We start from the raw sequence: 20,567 nt of genomic DNA on the forward strand, positions 1-20,567 counted from the left end.
CCTATTTCATATCCCAGTCTCCCTCTCCAATTTCTCTTCTGACCTTTAACTTCTCCTTTTTGCATATTTCAGCTTCCTTCTTACTTTGTTTCCTCCAACTCTGCTGTTGATCACATTACATTACATTTATTTAATTACTTAATTTCTACACCACCCTTTCTCCCAACAGTGGCCACCTTCAGCATTTCACTAATGCTACTTTCACCCAAATCACTAGTAATTTCCTTGTGGAGAAAGGGAGGATGCTCAGGAAAGCCTTGCACACCTATTTCTTGTCCAACAGCTGCCCAACAGCCCTGCAGTGCTGCCAGCTGGGTTTTACTATTCTGTAGTTGCTACCACTACCACCCTGTTTGGGTTGCCTACAGCCTCAGAAAAGGAGGAGCAACCAGGACTATTCAGTTAGTTGTTCAATCCTGGCATCCTGGACCAGTGCACCTCCAGCCAATCCGTCGCCATTTCTTATCATGACTACTGCAACCTTCTCCTGTTTGGTTTTCCATTTTCTTAACTTGGTCCCCTCACCTCTATTCCACACTCTTTCAAAATAATTCACCCTTTTCATTGCTCTTCTTATGTGTCATTCCTTTTTAAAGCTCTGCACTGGCTTCCTGTCCACTCCTGCATCATGCACAAGCTTTTCATTATTAACTTTTAATAGCCTTCATGGTCATGCCTCTTTTTCTTTTCCTACACAGGATTTTATGTGTGTGTCCCAGGTGGTATTATATGAATGGTTTTCTACTGAAATATTTGTTTAACTCAGAGTTTGGGATATATCCCAGGCAGTGTGCATGAAAAAGACTGCCTGTGATCCTAATGTGGATAGTATGTACAAATTATATATTAGACATATGCTGTCTCTGTGTGTGTGTGTGTGTGTGTGTGTCTTTTATGTGTGTGCGCGTGCACACACATGCACACAGCCTTCTGGATCAGGCAAATGACCCATCTAGCGCAGAATCCTGTTCTTACAGCTGCCAAACAGAAGCCTGTGGGAAATCTGCAGGCAGGATCCAAGCACTCGCCCCTCCTGTGGTTTCCAGCAACAAGTATTCAAAATCATTGCTGCCTCCAACTGTGGAGGCAGAGCATAGCCATCATGGCTAGTAGCATCCCATAGCCTTCTCCTACTTAAACCTCTCTAATCCTCTTTCAGAACCATCCAGCTTGGTGACCATCACTGCCTCCTGTTGGAGTGAGTCCCATAGTTCAGCTCTGCGCCGCGTGAAGAAGTCATTTATTTTCTCTGTCCTGAATCTTCCAACATTCAGCTTCATCAGTGGTCCATGAGTTTCAGTGTTATGAGAGAGGGAGGAAGACCTTTCTGTATGTGCTTTCTGCATCATTTTATAAATGTCTTTTCAGGTCACCTCTTATTCACCTTTTCTCTAAACTAAAAAGTTCCCAAGCACTGCAACCTTTCTTCATAGGGGAGTTGCTCCATCCCCTTGATTATTTTCGTGGTGCTTTTCTGAACCTTTTCCAACACACACATCTAAGCAGCGCTTTGAATTTGATGTAACAACCTGTTTCTGTTCTTCAGACACATGAAAGAAATTACTGAGCTGCAGACTCAGCAGAAGAAAGAAATAGAAGCCCTGTACATCCGGCTGGGGAAGCCTTTACCACCAAATATTGGGTTCCTTCATTCTGCCCCGCCAACTGGCCGTCGACGAAGAACCAGCAAGAGCAAATTAAAAACTGGGAAATTAATAAATCCTGTTGTTCAACAGCTCAAAACAACAACATCCAGTACAAGTACGTACATCAGATAACTTTCTCCTATGAGTAGCTTTACCAGTGCTATCCTTTTGCTGCCACATGTTTATGAAGTGCACATGATGTGTAGTGAAAAGCATCTGTGTCAATTTTACATTTGCATTGTTCTCGCAGAGAGACTCAAGATTTCAAATTGAGGACTTCTTTTGTAAGGCAGTGGTTTGGGGTTTTTTTACATTTGCACTATTTGACCCCAGAACAAACGAAGGCCTGTTAAAATGGATTTACTTAGATTGACCTTTAGCACATTTTCCTGTTGAGTAAATTAACATGTAAATCCAGCACTGAAGCAACATTAAACACCACCGCAGCAACAGCATACGGAAACATTTGTAAAACCTTATTTCTAGGTATAAGACTGTGTCTTGATTAGAAAATGGTATTCTTCTGCCTGGTTGCAGCTTAGTTTTTGTGGTCTGAGCATGATCCAGCTCAGTATTGGGGAAGCACCAGGCCCGACAGAGTTCTGCTTATGTCTTTCTTCCTCTTGGCACACCAAGCCATTAGTAGGCATGTGGAGGGTGGCATGCACGGAAGAAGCATGACATTCAAGTTCCTCCACATGTGGCTGTACCTATATAGGATATATTTATATTAACATCAGTAATAGTAATAGCAAAACACCATTTTTTGCAATAAAATAAAATGGGGGGGGGGGACCACCCTAATTCTCATAATGCACTTAAAAACCCTACAGACTGTTTTATGATTTAGTTGCTTTTTGTTTCTGTTGGGTGGTATTCAACTAATTTTTACGCAGAATAGACCCACTGAAATGAATGAACATGACCACATTATGTGCATTAATTTCAGTAGTTGCGGGTCCAGGCATGGTGCTCCCCAGTCCTCAACCTCAGATAAATAAAAGACCACTAAGACTGGGTTTGGATCGAAACAGGCCACAACTTTATTGAATACAGATGAAAGAGGTTTGGCTTGATAGGTGAAGACCATCTTTTCTCCCTAATCTCTATTCTCCAGAGAATGGGACAATGAAATTCAGTATTTTAATTATTATTTCCCACTAATTTCTACTTAAAAATGTGAAGGCCATTGTAGTTCCTGGAGAAAGGGAGGACGGGTTTTGCTCAGCCATTCCATCTGATAGAGTGGCTCGATCTTGCACTGTTTTTCTGAAATGATTCCTTTCAGTCTTCCCCCCAACTGCCCTCAACCCAGGTGAGCAGTATTGCTTTTTTTCTCACAATGCAGAAGTGCAGTTTCATCTCTGCCCTTTATCCAGTTTTTTCTTCTTCTAGGGTTATTCATTCATAGGATGTTGGGAAATGAAGCAAGCTTCTTCAGGGAAGTGATGGTCTCTCCTTTCCCTGGAGATCATTTTAAGGGAAGGCCAGATGAGTTCCTGTGAAAATGGGTTTAAGTTTGGGTGGCTGGGGGTGGGGTGCATTCCACCCAGACTCTGGATGGACTAAGACTTTAATCCTTTATGTACCTACTTGGGAGTGAATCCCATTGCATAAGCTTTTAGTTATTTCTGAGTGGTCATGCGTAGGATGAGGCCGCGAGTAACTCTTTCAAGTCCCATGTCTCTTAAAGAATCCAGACAATAACAACACTGTTTTGTGTCCCCATTGGAGTTTTCATCTTGTGTTTCCCAAACAGCAGTCTTTCACAAACACATACATACACCAGATTTCTAAAATACACTTTTTAAAAAATAGTTTGGACATGGCAATGGAAAAGTCCTGAAAAACCTTTGCCATCACCTAATGTAGCTCTCTCAGTCATGGCATCCATCAATAATCCTATGTAGGTCTACTCAGATGTAAAATCTCACTGCATTCAGTGGGGTTAGTCAGCATACAAGCACAGCTTATGCCCCAAAAATGTAAAATGGGGTGGCTCTGCAAATTTTGTTGGACCAACTTCTATTGTTTCTAGCCAGCATGACCACAGGTCAGAGACATTAGTAGACAGTATGGTGGAGCAGCTGCACTTGCCTGACCCATTGACAACTTAATCACTGCTGTTTACTAGAAGGTGGTGCCAGGGTGAGGTGGTAGGAAGGTCAGCACGGTGCAAACACTAGATTGGTTTTGGTGGTGTGTTTGCATTGTGCCAAACTTCCCACCTCCTCACCTTCTCCTTCTTGGAAAGGAGAAGTGATTCAGCTGTTGGGAGATCAGGTGAGTACCACTATGCCACCCACTACTGGTCAGGGATCATAGGAATTGTAGTCCAAGGATACCTGTAGGCCCATAGCTTAGCTAAAGGCCCATAGCTTAGCTTAGCTATGGGCCTATTGTAAAGCTACTGTTTTAAAGCTACTTCTATTGTAAAGCTGCTGTCAGTGTTATTTCATATTATATTGGCATCAACACTTGCAAACTGAACAGCAGGTTGGTTACCTGCAGTTGGAAGTGTTTCGACTGTGCAGCTTCATGCAGCTGTAGATTTCTTGCACTGTTTCAAAATATTTGAAGCATTCTTCAGTAATGACCCGCTAGTTGCAGCCAATCTTGTTTCTTGGCGTTTGGTGATTTTTGCATGTCTCCTTTTTTAGGTAGTGTATCAGACTGCAAAGACACTCTGGCTAAAGAAAATGCTAAAGCTCAGACTGGTTCTACTGAAGCGGCAGCACTAACTTCGTCCACATCAGCCATACTTGGAAAGTCAGTTCAGACACAGCAACCCTGCTCTGTCAAGGCTTCCTTGTCCACTGACATCTGCTCTGGATTAGCTACTGAGGGAGGCGATGCCCATGAAAATTCTGCCCAAGGTGATTCTATATACTTGGGGTCATCATTCCTTCTATACTGAAATTAGCAATTATTTCAACATTAAAAGTGAATTTGTATGACGTTGGGAGTTGCAGGTTCAAATAGCTGCTCAGCGCACTGACTTGGGCAAGTTACCGTCTCGCAGTCTAATCTACTTTATAGAGCGGTTAATAGGATAAATGTGATAAGAACAGAAAGGGTCCTATAGCGAGGATAACATTATTATAATGGGTCTTCAATTATCGTGAAATTGTAGATGTCCAAGTCATTAATGCATCTTTTGATTATGAGCAATATTTGAAAGGTTAGTAGTGTGTGGAAAATGAAGGTATCACCTGTCTTAGATTCACATTATAGAAGAATTGCCAGTTTTCAAGGAATTGTACATCTTTTTTTAAAAATAAAAAATGTTCCTTTGTACATTTAAACAATTTGGTAGGAGGGAAAGGCTGGCTTACTTTTCTTTTGGTCCGTATTCTTAGATGCAAATCTGGTGCAGAATTTTGTTCCTAAGACATTCTTTCATATTGGGCCTATGCAAATATAGCATGGGAGCAATTAAGCTTTTACCACCTTGCAAGTTAGTTCCGTTATTCTCACCTTGCAAGTTATATTCCGTTATTTCTGGCTTCACTAGAAGATCTCTATCTCATTTGAGACACAGTTTCATATAATTGTAGTATTCGTATCTTGCAGTGCACAGTTCCATAGCTTAGTCACGATATGTGTAGCAATATTGGTTGCAAAGTGTAATGATGATTAAAAAAACAATACTTTACTCAGTTCTGCATGTCCTGCCAAACTAATCCTACAAAGTATCTATTTTCTTCTGCTGTTATTTTTTGCATCCTTTTGCATATAGCCAATGAACTTACTCCTCTTTGGCAAGGCTAAAATGGAGATGTGGATGATAAACTAACAAAGCTGATATGACTGATGGTGACAACTGATCTCAGCTATTTGTACTTTATAAGTGTCTTTGTTTTCTTCCCTTTATATTCATTTGCAGGCTGGACGGTTTTCCACCAAACGTCTGAGAGAGTGACCTATAAATCTAGTAGCAAACCTCGTACCAGATTCCTCAGTGGACCTGTGTCTTTGTCCATCTGTTTGTATTTGTTCTTTTGTATTTTATCATAGCCCATCTTTCTTTTGTCCCCCTTTTTCCAAAACTCATTTTCATATATATATCTAAAACGTTTGGCCGGGTGTCCCTCCCCCCCCCCCAGACACTCTCTTTGATTTCCTTCTTTAAAAGTTAATCATCATTGACACTATTTTTATTTATTTATTTTTTATTTATTTATTTCACGTGGAAAGCTTTTGTGCACTGCTTTTGGCTCATGCCTGGGTAACCAAAAGCATGTGTGGAAGATCTCATAATTTATTCTATAGCCTTATGGCAAATCTTACCCTGGACATATCTTTTATGTGATTTTACGTTTAAGTAACTTTTAATTTCCAATGTGGCAGTTATAAATGTCTGCTGTCCCAGTTCCAGCGATACCAAAAAGAAATCCAACGTTCTGTAGACGAATGGTCTCTTTCACACATGTTTGGACTATGAAGACATGCATGTAGCAAGCTGACACAATACTAGAAGGTCACTGAAGGGTATAACTTCTGCACAAGGGCTGTATTCAAACAATATACAGTACTGTTTATATCCACCCTTTTTATTACTGTTACTATTATTATTATTTTATTTGTTCTATCCCTTGCATGTGGAAATGCTGAGAAATGCTCCTGCTAGTTTTTTTTAAAAACATCTTTTATGAGCAGTATTTCCTCCCCCCACACACAATGTATACTTTGGGTTTCTTTAAGTGAATTTTGTTAAATGCAACTGTCGAGTTATTCTGCTACAAAGTGCAGTGTGGCTTTTATTGTTAACTCACCTAGCTGGAGCACTTTACTCGGTTGATTTTTACCATGACCTTACGTGACCTCAGAGATGAAGTCAATAAGCAGTTCATCAAAGCACAGAATATTTTTTAAAAGAAAAATTAAAGTTCTAATGGCACTCTAGAATGTTTCGCTGATACAATGTCTGGGTTGATTTCAAATAGCCGTACAACTAAAAGCAAGTAGATGTTTCCTTAATTGTACAAGTATACCAATTGGCAGTTCAATCAACTCTCACATATATTTAACTTTTTTAAAGCAGGTATTAATTATAAGGCAAATAGATTTTTTTACTGTGCAGTCAAGATACATTGCACTGATAAGGTGATCTAGAACTTTGTTACATGTAGTGCCAAAAAACAGGGACAGCGTTTTGGTAACTAAACATCCAGTTAATTTAGTGTTCATTTCCATTTGTATCAAACTTTTACCATTGGAACTATGCATTTTTTATCATTATTGAGGTGGTGCAGATCAAAGGCACAAGACTACTCAAAATGCATCCTCCTTGATTCCCAAATAATTATATTTTTTATTTTAAAACTTCATTATTATTTAATTATAAAGGGCTGGTGAGAACTGATACATATAGAGATTAGTGTATGAAGCAAGTCACCTTAAACTTTAACAGTACTTTCAAGATCTAGAACTAATGGATAATATCCAACTAAGTTATACACATAATATTTGATTTCAATGAGTCAGTTACAAGTATGATCAACATTGGATATTGCTCAGTGTTACTGAAATTTTCTGTATATAATTATTCTTGTTAACAATCTGGATGTGGTTGTAACTTTTTCTGTAGTCACAAATAGTCGGAATAGTTCCATTTGTCTTCTACACTTTTGCTGTACACAACCCATTCTAATTTTAAACATTAAATGTTCTTAGCATTTGGTTCCATGTCAGTAATTACAAAGATAACACACAACTTACATTCTTAAACTAGTCATTTTAACTACTGACATGAGCCCTCAATTTTTTAGCATGTATTTATTAGGTGATTTATTGGTGATGCAATTCTTTAGCAAAGCATTCTAAAGGGAAAACAAATCAATTAATTGAATATGCTATCAGATGTTATCATCTGGTTTGAAAGCAGAGAGTGGATGTGATCTGTTGGGAGAACTTAGCCATTTGTAATAAATCTTTTGCCCAAAGTTAGATTGTTAGATTGTTAGACTGAATCTCACATATAATTTGACGTCATCCGTTTCAAGTTATCTGGCTAGTGTAGCAAAAAACAACCTCGATTTTGATGCCCAGGACACACAAGATGATAATGGGACCACCACAATATTTGACACCTTTCAGTTCTATTTCTATTTTATTTATTTATTTTAGAGCTTTATACCTCATCAGTTCTCAGAGCAGTTAACAAAAGTTAAAACCAAACCAAAACAAAAGCATTAAAACACCACTGCGTAAAAGCAGTTGACTTCATAGTCTAGTCCCAAATGTTTCTCATTTTAGCTGGTCCTCACCTCCGTCTGCACGTGCATAAACATCGTTGAGCAAGCATCATATCAGCTAATGAACTTCAACTTCCATTAAAATAAAAAGTAACTGTCTTGTCCCTCCCATTGTGGAGAAACACTTGGGCATGGTGGGCTAAGCCTTCTGAAATTTCATAGCATTTTAGCCCCTTGTCCAGGGACAACTTTTCCATTCTCCTCATGCTTCTTTCCCTTGAGCAAGGCTAGTATGGCCACATTTCAGTTTAAAAAAAAAAAAAAAGCCTTACGTGCATCTGGAGCAAAAAAATAATTTCCCCCCCTACCTGAATTTTAATCTCCATAAAAAGAAAGTTCTCAGAAGTACAGAGTACTTTCCAGATTCCCCTCCCTACTGTGGGCTGAAGTGTTGCTTTCTGTAGTGCAAACTCTTTCCTTGCATTTTGCTGGGATGATATATTGGTTGATACTTCAGCAATCATCAAAAAGGTTGACTTGTACTCTCCTCCTTGATTATATACATATCTGAAGGGCATGACAGAAACTCCATATACTGCCTTTTAGTGGGACTAAAGTGGTACCTTGAAATTGTGTCTAGAAAAATACCTAATTTTGATGGCAGTTTGCATAGCAACAGAATTTTCTTTCTTTCTTTTAAAAGATGACAGATATTTTTTAAAATGTGTATCTAATATACCTTTCTATTTACATTGTAATTCAGTTAAGCTGATGCATGGCAAGAAGAATTCTTATCATGCAGTTGATGTGAATTTTGTTTCCTCTTGTCCTGGAAATAACATAACTTTGCATACAGTCACTGAGGGAAAATGGGAACATTCCCAAAGAAAGGGATGCCTTAACAGTTAATATGAATGAAAAAAATACTTTCAGTTTGTTTGATTAAAGATATCATCCTGTTGGTGCTGTTTGAAAGAGTTCTAGCCGAATCAGGCAGCTAATGTTCCCCAACTCAAGAAAGTCATAGCTGGTCCAGCTCTGCCATGTTTATTTGGACAAAATATCTCCCTCACATCATAATGGAAGGTCCATCTTTTTTACAGGGATGGGTTGTGGAGGTGTGAGGGATACATCTGGTGTGGAAGTTCTATTCTTTACTTATTACCCTTAAATTCAATATTGGTCATCATTCCTGAAGTAAAAATACTATTGTTGGCTTTCATACCCAGGGCATTTCTTGTCCCATTTTACATGCGATATCAACAGATGTGGAGTAATCTAGCCTGGTTTTATTTTTCAGGCACAAAACACGATTTCTGACTTGTGTACAGTAGCGTGTGGAGTTGGAATACTTAATGACATTCAGCAAAATGCTAATTAAATGTCTCATATGGCTAAGAGAAATGTGCAGTAAGGGCCTCTCCCTAGTTTATAGTAGCATGAGGCTGCAGGTAAAGCAGGTAGGACTGTTTGGCAAGGCATGCTTTTGTTTAGCATGTCATCCAAACCTGGGCTGGTGGTTTAGTTCTCTCCAGGCAAACCATGAACTGTAACCAAGGTTTGTCCTAGAGTTGTAGCTCATGATTTGTCTGGGAAAGTGAAACCTTGAGCCCTGGTTGGAACAACCCACCAAGCCAGACCATGGCTTAGTTCAATGCAGTCCAGCAGCAGAATGACTCAAACAACAACATGGCTTTGGTCTATCTGCTTAATATTGAGGTTTTTTTAAAAAATAGTTTAAGGAATCTAGTAATTAAATAGATAGCAAATGATGCTCTTGTCAGAGTTCTCCCTTAGAAGTACTTAACATTTGGAAAATGAGCAGTACATCACTGAATGTATCATAGCATCTCACCAAGCTTTTGAAACTGATGAATTGGAATACCCCCAATAGATCTATTAGAATCCAGATGCATTTTGAACATATTATAGAGATTAGAGGGCTTAGTATTTTGTATTTGGACACATAATTTGAATTGGATGGTCCTCAGCTCTACAGAACTTTGTGGTCTTGTAAAAACAATATATAGCCAGCTTAGTTTTGCCTTTTTCTTAATATTTATTATTCATTGATTAATCAGATGAATATAGTTTCGAAGCACAATTAAAACAGGCACCAACATATTTTTTAAAATGTGCTTTTTAAAATTCACCTTCAGATTTATGCAGGTCCAAATAAAAACTGCATAGCATTTGTTTGGATAGCATCAAATTTCTGTTGGTTTTGAGCTGCGCAGTTATTTCTTCTTTTCACACCTGAACTGCTGACTTTCTGTCTGTTCCTTCTTGCATAATGGTTACTTTTTTGTTGTTTAAAAATGCAGAAGATTTTCCATCAGACTTTTTTCTTTCCCCCCTTTTTAGTCTTGCCTAACTCTGTATGTCTTGTATCATTTTACCTTGTAGGGTCCACCCTGAAACGACTATGTCTAGGCAAAGATCACAGTAGTAGTAACTATCCCTCTCTCTTTTGTTTTTTGGGTTTTTGTTATTTCTTTCTGAGCATGAGCTGCTTTATTTAAATGTAATCTAGTGGTTTATTTAAACAACAGGCATTGCGTTCATGATCGTATTAAGTTAGGCTGCATCTGAATTAAGTGCAGGTATCCTTTTGGTAGCTTTGCATGCTGGTGATGCTTTGGGATGCCTGCATGCTGCAAGATGATCTTAATCTCAGTATGTACATGTGTGTATATGAGACAAAGCTGGGTAGTGTGCTCATCTAATATGTCAATTAACACTGCTTCTTTACAATGCTGTTTTGCTGCTGGTTGGCTAATGCAACCTAACACTTCCTCACACCTATTGAGATGCTTGAAGTACTGAATAGTTGCTGAGAGTCAATCCTTGAAAAAAGAACTTACCTTTTCATGGGTTCGTTTTTTCAAAAGAACCTAAGAATTCACAAAAGTTTGGAGCACAATTATTTTTAAAGGAAGGTGCGAGTGTTCATTCGAACAAATCACTAATAGATTTACGTATAGCACACATCACAGTCTCCATGGCAGCAGAAATAAGATTATAGCACATTGGCTCATCATAAATAATGTCATTTCAATACAGCTTTGAACTTTTTTGCTTCAAACTGGTATTTTTAAGAATTAGAATTCAAAAATTTTTCAAAAAATTAAAAAAGCATTCATTTTAGATTCACCTACCAAAGAATATTAGAGACTGTTTCCCTTTATGTTAGATATTGGTTTTATCATCTTGCTGTGAATAGATTAGTTCAACATTAGGTATCCAAGTCCACAGCCAAGCTACATTACATTACTATATATTGGGTATATGTAGACACCATGTTTCTAATCCTCCAAATCATGGTTTGATGAATCAATAACATGACATCTGACTGTTACTATGTGTAATTTATTACCACTGCTGGTATAGCAATTTATCTTTAAAAGTTTGTCATGTAAAATATTTAAACTGCTTTGTAAACTTGGAAAGAGAAACATGAGAGTTTTGTGGAAGCAAGAAGGTTTGGATGGCAGCAGATATACTCTTTCCTTGAGTCATTTAGGATTTCTGCAGAATCAGAACCATGTACATGAAGGATGGGATTTCACCAGCCTAGACTGGAAACAAAGAAAACTTGAATCCTTCTTATCAGCTTTTTTAGGAGGGTAATTGGGGTCCTGGACAGGAAATCTGTAAATCCCAAATCAATCATGGTGTTGGTTATTAAAGTGGAGCCAATTATGATTGTGCAGAGCATGAGTAATATATCCCTGATATCTGTGTCATCTTTAGGTTATCCATATTTCCTTTTCTATTCTTCTCTCCTCTGTCAATTCCAGTGGATTTGCATAAAGACATAATCACCAATATTTAAATTTTTTTGGATGAAAAATTTGTTTACAGTGCCATTTTGAAAGCTGCACCTAACTGGTGAAATGCATATCATTTCTTAAACCATTTTTGAAGCAAAAAAAGTTCTTCAGGAGAAGCAGCTGGGTGAAAACCAGATAGTTGTGTGGTTGTAGAAATGTTGTGCGAAGATGTAAACAAAAGCAAAAGTGGGAAGTAGTACGGCTTTGTTGATGTGTGCAGCTGATTCTTATCTTTCTGTGGCATCTTAGGATCCTCGACAAACAGCCTTGTAGCATATCCGGACCCTCTACCACAAACAACGCTGCAAGTACAAGTACAAGCCAACAACAGCAACAACAAGAAAGGAACTTTCACAGATGATCTCCACAAACTGGTGGATCAATGGACAAGCAAAACCGTGGGAGCTGTGCAGGCGAAACCATCCTTAAATCAACTTAAGCAGAACCAAAAGCGGCAAGACATGGAGCCAAAGGCTAACCCCATGCAGACACAGAATGAGACGTGTGGAGTAAGTGGCGCTCCTTGAAGAGCGTTACCTTTTACTTTGTGTCTGAAAGAGATTGCAGAGCTGGTGTTTGGAGGACATAAGCTTAAGGAGCATTTTCCATATAAATATCCATTTCACTTCATTAACTATTAAAAATAGCTTAAGAATTTTTATCTACTTGGACTTCATCTTGACACTGTTTGGTTCAGTATATAACTTTTTACAAATGGAGAATTGTGACAAAATGAAGAATACGAATGGAGAATAGTTGATACACAGCAATACATTTACTGGTAATCAAATGTTGCTTTGTCTTAAAACAAATTTAAAGAATGGTTGCTGAAGTTTTTTTTTATTTCCTTTTCCAATTGTGTCATTAATCTTCCAGTTGTTGGTTTGCTGGAATAGCTTGCTGGTAGCAGTTTGTAGGCTGTTCTTCTGCGAGAGACTATGCCAGTACTTTTGCCTTTTAAAGGGGAAGACGGCAACTGGTACTGCAGTCCTATGGAAGTCTATTCAGAAGCTAAGTCCCACTGAGAGCAGTCTCACAGCAAAATCCTAGGCATGTCTGCTCAGACATGAAACCCGTTGAGTTCAATGGAACTTACTCCCAGGTAATTGGGTATAGGATTGCAGCTTTAGTGTTCTTTTTTACATTTCATTGATAATACTTTGTAGAACCCTAATTTAATGATGTGAATGTGGTTTAAAATGAAAGATGAAAGATGGACACACTGTCATCTCCTCACCACGCCACTTTCATCACTACCACCCATTCCAATGCTACAACTGATTATTCCCAACCACCACATGTTCTAACTGCATGTTGTTGTTGTTAAAAAGGTTAGTACTAAATCATAACATCAGTGCTCCACTCCCCTATAGTGTACACACACAGAGATACTGCAATCAAGGAATGTACCAATTCCCTTTTTTAGGTAAATTTGGTGAATCCATTCTATTTGAAGAGACTGGGGCAAGCCCTCTTCACAGACATCTCTCTCTCTCTCTCTCTCTCTCTCTCTCTCTGTGTGTGTGTGTGTGTGTGTGTGTGTCGTGTGTGTGTCTGTTTGTGCACACTCCAAGTCCCAAATAGCACATTGGAACCGCTGAACTAGGGCACATGTCATTAGAGGAGATGCATGAAGACCAGGAACTTAATATACTGTGTGTTGAATCCAGTGCGCCCTTCTGTTTGTGAAAGGGCTTTGGATCAAGCAGATGCTTCCACTGATAGAAGAGAAAGGGAGATTATTTTTTGCAAATACATTTCTCCCCTCTGTGGCCCCCTGCACCCACCAAAAATTATTCCAGATGGTTGCGGGGACTGACAAAATGACATGGAAGATACCAGGGGGCTGCAGACTGGGAAAAGAGGGGTGACACAGAGAATGAATCGATGAAAGGAGTTCTTGTATTCGCAAAGGAATACAACCCTTATGGAACAGAGGCAGTATCTGGCAAATGCAATTTACAAAACTGCAGGTGGCATGCTTAGGTTACATACATTTCTTGGACCTGACAAATTGCTGCGGTTTAGAGCTGGAAATCTGTAACCATAAAACATAGTGATGGGAAATACAAATACATATCTAAATCCAGCAGATGGAAATCAAAGAGTGTGTGTGTGTGTGTGCGCGCGTGTGTGAGTGTCAGATTTATGCCGGAGTCAAAACTCAGAAGCCTGGCTCACACATCATGTTCCCAGAGAGGAGGCCACAGCCGATTTTCTCCTCCCTGGTCCCTTTTGCTGCCACACTAAGCTGAGCCAAGTTCAGCTTAGCCTGTCATACGGGCCAAGGCACCAGGTGAAGCTGTACAAGCAGAGGGTTGGTGGAACCTTAGAGCAGGTTTGGGGTTGGAGGATTGCCGGTGGCACACAGGGAAAGGAGAGGGAGGGGAAGTTTTGCTGCGCGAGCAGTTGTTGTTCTGTGCACCCAACGGCTTAAGTGGATACAGCCCCTAGCTTTTTCAGGAAGAGAGCTCGAACATGAATTTGGTTTTGAATGGCATGCAAAGCCAAGCTTTGACTTCAAGCAGTGCAGCACAGCAGCAGGAGCAAAGCAGCTGTGAGCTACTCTATGGTAAGACAATGCACCCATGCATGGTTTGGCTTAGCATGATATGTGAACCCGGCCAGTAAAGGTAAAACGAGAAAACCAGGAAGCGAGAAGGGAATGAGGAAGAGCTATGTGCTTTTATCAGTTATTCAATATTGATGGAAAATACCATCTTTTTTAAAAACAACAACATCATTAATGTTTGAGCTCTCTAGTAGAGTTTTTTTTTATTAATTAAATTTTAATTAATTAATTTAATTAAATTTTTAATTAACTTTTATCGGTAGCAGCTTTCCTATGAAAATGACACTTTAAATTTGTTTTTAAACTTAACAAATCATATTGTTAAGGGAGAACAGCAAAAATAAAGGAACTTGGTATAAGGAGGCTGTCTTAGCAAGGTGGAAAGTTCTCACAATCTCAGGTCTTGTTTCTTAAGAGGGCTTTTGGCCTTGTTAGCTGCAAATGGTTACAAGCTGTGGTGTCTGCCTACAAGAACACGCTTCCTATATACCTTCGGTAACAGAGATCCGTTTGATTGCATGTCGGCACTCACTGAAATATTTTCTCAAACACTTGCACAGCTTCCATTACTTGAGGAAATAGCATGTGATGTAATTATACTTGTGTTGCAGCACTAGAGCACCAAGACATGCTACAGGGTTAATCAAGGCAAGAAGCACGATGGAAATATAAAGCGGTCTTGAAGCAGTGAAGCCTCCTTGCCCAGCAACCTCTATATATTTTTCTCTCCCCCCCCCCCCCCGCTTTCCAGTGATACAAATAAATGCAGAAAGTAGGCTTGCACTTCCCTAATTGTTTGTCCAGTTGGGAACAGCAGTTGCAGTGGAGCAAACATACCAGGTTTGCTCAGCTGCGGCAGTCAGGGCTTTGATAAAGCTGGTGCTAAGCTTCTGCAAATAATGTGTTCATACTTTTGTATCCAGTCCTAAGAGAAGAAAAGGGCTGAGAAGCACTGCATTGGAAGAAGAATACGTAACTTCTTCTGCCATATTTTGTACATTCTTACTATATACATTCGTACGTGATGGTTCTATGGGCAAGTCTCTACAGATAACGAGAGTTGCATGCATACTGTTTAAGTACAGATTTCCTATTTGTCCCTCTCTTTGCCCTGCTATACAGAGTACTCGCCCTGTGATATTTTTTATTCAACCAATGGTACTGTTTCTTTTCAGAATCATCACTTCTCTAAGACAAAACTTTGTATATTTTTTTTTGGGGGGGGGTGGTTCTTCTTGGATCAGTTGCATAAAAGCTTATAAGAATTTGCTTGTCCTGTTTTATTTGCTTATCAAAAGCACAGTAGACAGTGCAACCCACATCTCTACTTTTTCTTTCTTGGATAAAAAGGAACTCACTTCTCTTTACTTCTGTTGCAGTTAGAACTCCTACAATAAAGTACATCAAATAAATTTGACAATGAAGCACGAATGGCCAGCACAGATTTGTTCATTTGTTTTCAAAGCCACTGATAGGAAAGGGTAGCCATGCTAGCTGTTAGTTTTTTTAAAACATCATGAAATGTGCATGGAATATAATTTTCAAACAGTAAGGGAGATAAGTAGTATGTATTGGTGGCAGCCCATCATCTACGAGCTTTTCATTAATGCTACTGTAACCCATGTTCAACAACTTCAGTGGATGCGAGAGCTACGGGCTAAAAATAGCATCTTGAGCTGTACTGCATATAGAATTCCTTGAACTGGAAGAAATTATCTTAACAGGAGGTTGTACAAAACAATATGTGTTTTCTTTTGCGTGATAATAAATGTGTCAGACCAGGACTCCAAAGGGATGAAGATGGGGGTAGAGGGGGAAGCTGTGAGACGGGAAGAAAATGCTGAAGGAACCTTAAGAGTGCAGTTCTTGTTTCAGTGGCTGGTAGGTGATATGTTAAACAAACTGGAAACAGCAGAATTTTACATCTGTTTGAGCTTGATGCTAGCTGGCAAGGAAGCAAGAATTCTTGTGTGGGTGAAGAATGGAGAATTAAAAATAGGAGGGGGTAAAGCCCTCAGTGTTTCATATCTATTGCCTTGCCTTGGATAAGTTTGAGTAGCATTTGCCATTCACCATTATCTTCCCTAATATAGGAAAGATAATATAGTAACCTGTCAAAAATACTAGAAGGAATCCAGATAAAGAGGTTATGTAGAGCTGCTGAGGTTTAGTTCTGTTAAAACAAGGCTCGATCCCTGTTCACATATCACAACTGGTGGTCCCTGGTGTGGCTGTACATTTTCATTTGTAACAAAAGACACATCCAGTCAATTCTATAGGGCCCATGCAGGTACAGAGTGTACATGCATGCAGGTACAGAAGTGTGCATGCAGGTACACATCTAAATCCACATTGCAAACATGCTAGGAAGTTGCCTTAGTGGTAGAGCCATGATTGAAATGGAGAAAAACTGGGAATTCAAGCTAAAAGGAATGGTTAGCATAGGCAGAGTTTTCTTGCTGGATTTGGGCAATGGTAATTTAATCTAAGGCGATATTGGACATAATCCACAGGAAGATCAGTGTCCTTATGCTCCACTGATTTCAACAAGATTTGAGCCGACATGCAGCACAATTCCAAAAGTAAGTCGCTGTGATCTTAATGAAAATTTACAAGTGAATGTTCATAGGATTGCAGCCTTGACTTATACAGAACTCTACTAACTTGTAAGAAGGGGAAAGTGGTTTTTGAAAGAAACGTGAAGAAAGAAAAGACGAATGTTCAAACAAGGAAAGACTTGAGTGTGATTCATATTAGCGTTAAAAAAAAAAATATGGAGACCTTAATAGGGAGAAACAATTTTCTTATTCTCTCTGGAAAGCAAAATCATGGCTGTGGTTGCCATGGAGTATGTATGACAAAGGCCCAAAATGAACTTACACGCTGTTTCAATATGAGAATATGGCAAGATGTTGATAGAAAGCTAAAATGTTCAATTACAAGCATCATTTTCCTTTGGGAATTTTGGAGCTTATTAAAAGAAATTAAAAGAGCTCAAATAAAATGCATACCTTTAATTACAAAAGGCAGGGAGGGGAAGCACAAAAGGTGGTCAACATTATTGGATGTTGGAGGAGAAGCGAATGAAGAAAGCAAAACAGTAAAACTGACAAAGCAAATGTAAAACTGAAATTTGAAGAGCAAATTGTTAAAAATTAGAACAACTAACACTAAAAATCCCATTCAGCCTATGGACCAATTAGCACATCACATTAGTCACATGTTTTGTCATTTGTGTGCAAGACTTTTCATTCAATAGCCAGCCTGGTGGACTTGATCAAGATTGTGAGCTGGCCTTGCAGGTTAGGAGTCCTTTAACCCTTTCTCCCTTGCTGTGGCCTTGACCTGTTTCAGGCCACCCGCCACAACTATTGTTTGTTTTGAGGGGAGAAAGTGGTCACAATATTAAAAAGCTCTCACAGTGCTGAAAGAGTTACTATCTAAACAGAAAGGTGTTGATTATTGTAACTGCCAGATTAATATATGCCAAATATCAGAAGAATCCACAAATGCCCAAATGGTCTGCAAAACTATGGGGGTATGGTTCTCTTATATAAATTAGCATGGATGCTGTGGGTTCAATTTGGGAGCATATAATGAAAATCGGTTTGAAAAGGCTTTGCGTTATATGGTAGTAATATCATTTCCACTGCTTCTATTGGTGAGGGAACTGTGTGTATATGTGCCTGGAGGGTTGAAGTGCATACTGGGCTGGCTATTTGCAAATAAAATATCAATGCAAAAGGCAAACATGCAACCGATGTAATGTGTCTTCAAAAGGATGTCTTCAAGCTGGTTGACTGAACAGCAAAGTGACAGATGAGGAAAACATACTGAGAGAAGAGAATCCTAAATAAGCTGTATCCACCCAGGGACTGGCCTTAGCAGAAAGCTCATTAGTATACACAGTGCCATTTGGATTCTCTGGCTTTCAAAAAGGTTGAAGGTCTGAGCACATTATTGTCGTTTATAAAACTGCCAGTAAGTTTCCCATCCAAATGCAGCAAGCCTTTATGGAAACATAGTGATAAAGATGAGCCGTAGCTGAGCAGCTGGCAAGTGCCAGACCCAGCTTCCCTTTCGTATTCCTAGCTGGCTTTCCTCCATCTTTCTAATTTTGCCTTTCCTCCTGTTAGATACCCTGCCTCTTCTTCCTTGTCCCATCCTCTCACTTCCTTGTCTTTTTCTGCTGCATCACCTGCTCTCCTTTAGTGAAGCCTCAGGCCTCTGCTGTCTTCCTCTTTCCTCTTTTTTCAGGCCCTCAGACAAGGCTTTGCCTCAGACCACCTAACTAGGCCAATACATTCCCCACATATTAGACTATAACTCTCCCCCTCTCTCGCTCTCGCTCTCTCTATATGTAGTTGTTCAGGAATGCATGTGAACTTCCATTATAAGGTAGCCTATAAGTAGTACAAATAAATGAATGAAGGCTTGTGGTAGGTGGTTATAAAAAAACACACCCCACTAGAATCAATGAATTTAAAAGTGCACAACTGTAAATATTTTTACATACAAATTAGTAATTTATTTGAAATTAGTTTTCAAATACAGTGGTACCTCAGGTTACATACGGTTCAGGTTACATACGGTTCAGGTTACATACGCTTCAGGTTACAGACTCCGCTAACCCAGAAATAGTGCTTCAGGTTAAGAACTTTGCTTCAGGATGATATCAATGTGATGAACGCTTCTTTCCACGTTTCTGGTGCCCTCTTCCCATCCATGATCTGGTTGCATACCTCCAACAAGGGTTGTGTTAAATAGTCTTTCAAAGTCTTGTAGTATTTGGAGGTAAGCCCATCCGGGCCTGGAGATTTGCCTAGTTGCATGTTCTGAATGGCACTTTCAATTTCCTGGGTGGTTATTGTAGAGTTCAAGATTGATCTTTTATCTTGAGTTATTTTTGATAGTCCATTTGTCTTTAAAAAATGATCTATCTCTGATTCTTTCTGAGGCCCCTGTACATAAAGTTCTTTAAAATATCTGTGGAAGCACTTCCTAATTTCCTCTGGTTTCTGCACCGTTCTTCCTTCAATCTCTAGATTTGTAACTGTATTCAACTTTTGTCTTTTTTTCAGCTGCCAAGCTAGCAGCTTTCCACATTTATTTGCTGATTCAAAGGATCTTTGCTTCATCTGTTTTATTTTCCATTCAATCTCCTGATTGATCAATTTTGAATATTCTGCTTGATGGAATTTAATTTCTCTCAACAGATCCTTTGACTTTGGTTTAGTTCTCAATTTTTTCTCTCCTTGATGTATTTTCTCCAGTATTTTATCTTTCTTTCCATTCCAGAGCTTCTTCTTAATTGTATTCTGTTGTATCAGAAACCCCCTCATAACAGCTTTGCTTGCGTCCCAGATCGTTCTTTTTTCTACTGTAGTATTCAAATTTATCTCAAAATAGTCCTTTAATGTTTTTTGGGCCTTTTTCACAATCTCTTGATCTCTTAAAAGAGTGTCATTCATTCTCCATCTGAAGGAACCGGTTTGAGTAAGTCTGAGATCTAATTTCAGAGCGTTGTGGTCGGAGCATGTTTTTGGGCAGATTTCCACCTTTTTAGTCTTGGGTGCCAGCCCCCTGGAGGTCCAGATTTGGTCGATCCTTGACCAGGACAGGTGGGCCTCAGAGAAGAAAGTTCCTTCTTTACCTAGGGGGTTCTTTGTCCTCCATATATCAATCAAATCCAGATTGTCAGTCATTTCAAAAAAAGTTTTAGGCAGTCTGCCGTCTGATGTTAGATTTTGGTTATAAGACTTATCCATATGTGTAGACACCACTCCATTCATGTCTCCCATCATTATGATGTTAGCATAGTCCAGATAGTCCAGCAGCGTCTCATGCAGCTTCTTGAAAAATTCTGATTTCCCGTCGTTTGGAGCATAAATTCCTAGTATCAATATTTTTTCTCCTTGGGTCTGGATTTCAATTGCCAGAATTCTTCCATATTCATCTTTAAATAAAAATTTAGGTATCAGGCTCTCCTTAGCATAAATCACCACTCCTCTTTTCTTTACCTTGTCTGAGGAAATAAACTCTTGGCCTAGTCTTTTGTGGACCAAAACTTTCCTGTGGAGCCTGGTCACATGGGTTTCTTGTAAACAAATAATATCCAATTGTTCTTTCTTCAATATATGAAACAGTTTCCTTCTTTTCTCCGGGGAATTTCCACCATTTATATTCCAACTGAGTAGCTGCAGAGACATCCTGAACTATTCTGTTACACCTAGAGCGGTGTATCTTCTTTTTCCTCTAATTCCGAGGGTTTAGGCGTCCCTCCGCCTGCTGGCAGAGTGCATGATTAGGAAACGTTAAG

At 39.1% G+C, this 20,567-nt stretch overlaps 1 protein-coding gene and 1 long non-coding RNA gene across 10 annotated transcripts in view; one reads left to right on the top strand and one right to left on the bottom strand.

Annotated features, from left to right (window-relative positions):
* Nucleotides 1-20,567, top strand: part of WNK2 (WNK lysine deficient protein kinase 2) — a 116,320-nt gene that overhangs the window by 83,896 nt on the left and 11,857 nt on the right. For 3 of the 9 annotated variants that reach the window (XM_083420219.1, XM_083420218.1, XM_083420221.1), the window contains 3 exons: nt 1,547-1,761; nt 4,307-4,522; nt 11,926-12,494. In XM_083420219.1, coding sequence (XP_083276345.1) covers nt 1,547-1,761; nt 4,307-4,522; nt 11,926-12,203 — 709 coding nt within the window. In that variant the 3' untranslated portion in view covers nt 12,204-12,494. Of the gene's footprint in view, nt 1-1,546; nt 1,762-4,306; nt 4,523-5,532; nt 5,632-10,249; nt 10,295-11,925; nt 12,495-20,567 lie in introns of those variants that run through there. The other 6 variants (XM_083420215.1, XM_083420217.1, XM_083420220.1 and 3 more) reach the window with 4 other exon arrangements.
* On the bottom strand, nt 14,599-15,131 carry LOC310668587. Its single transcript, XR_014506709.1, has 2 exons — nt 15,006-15,131; nt 14,599-14,960 (listed from the first exon to the last, which is right to left on the bottom strand). It is a non-coding gene; the product is annotated as an uncharacterized lncRNA (long non-coding RNA).

This window comes from Podarcis tiliguerta, assembly GCF_965153285.1.
Source record: "Podarcis tiliguerta genome assembly, chromosome: 2".
NCBI lineage: Eukaryota > Metazoa > Chordata > Lepidosauria > Squamata > Lacertidae > Podarcis > Podarcis tiliguerta.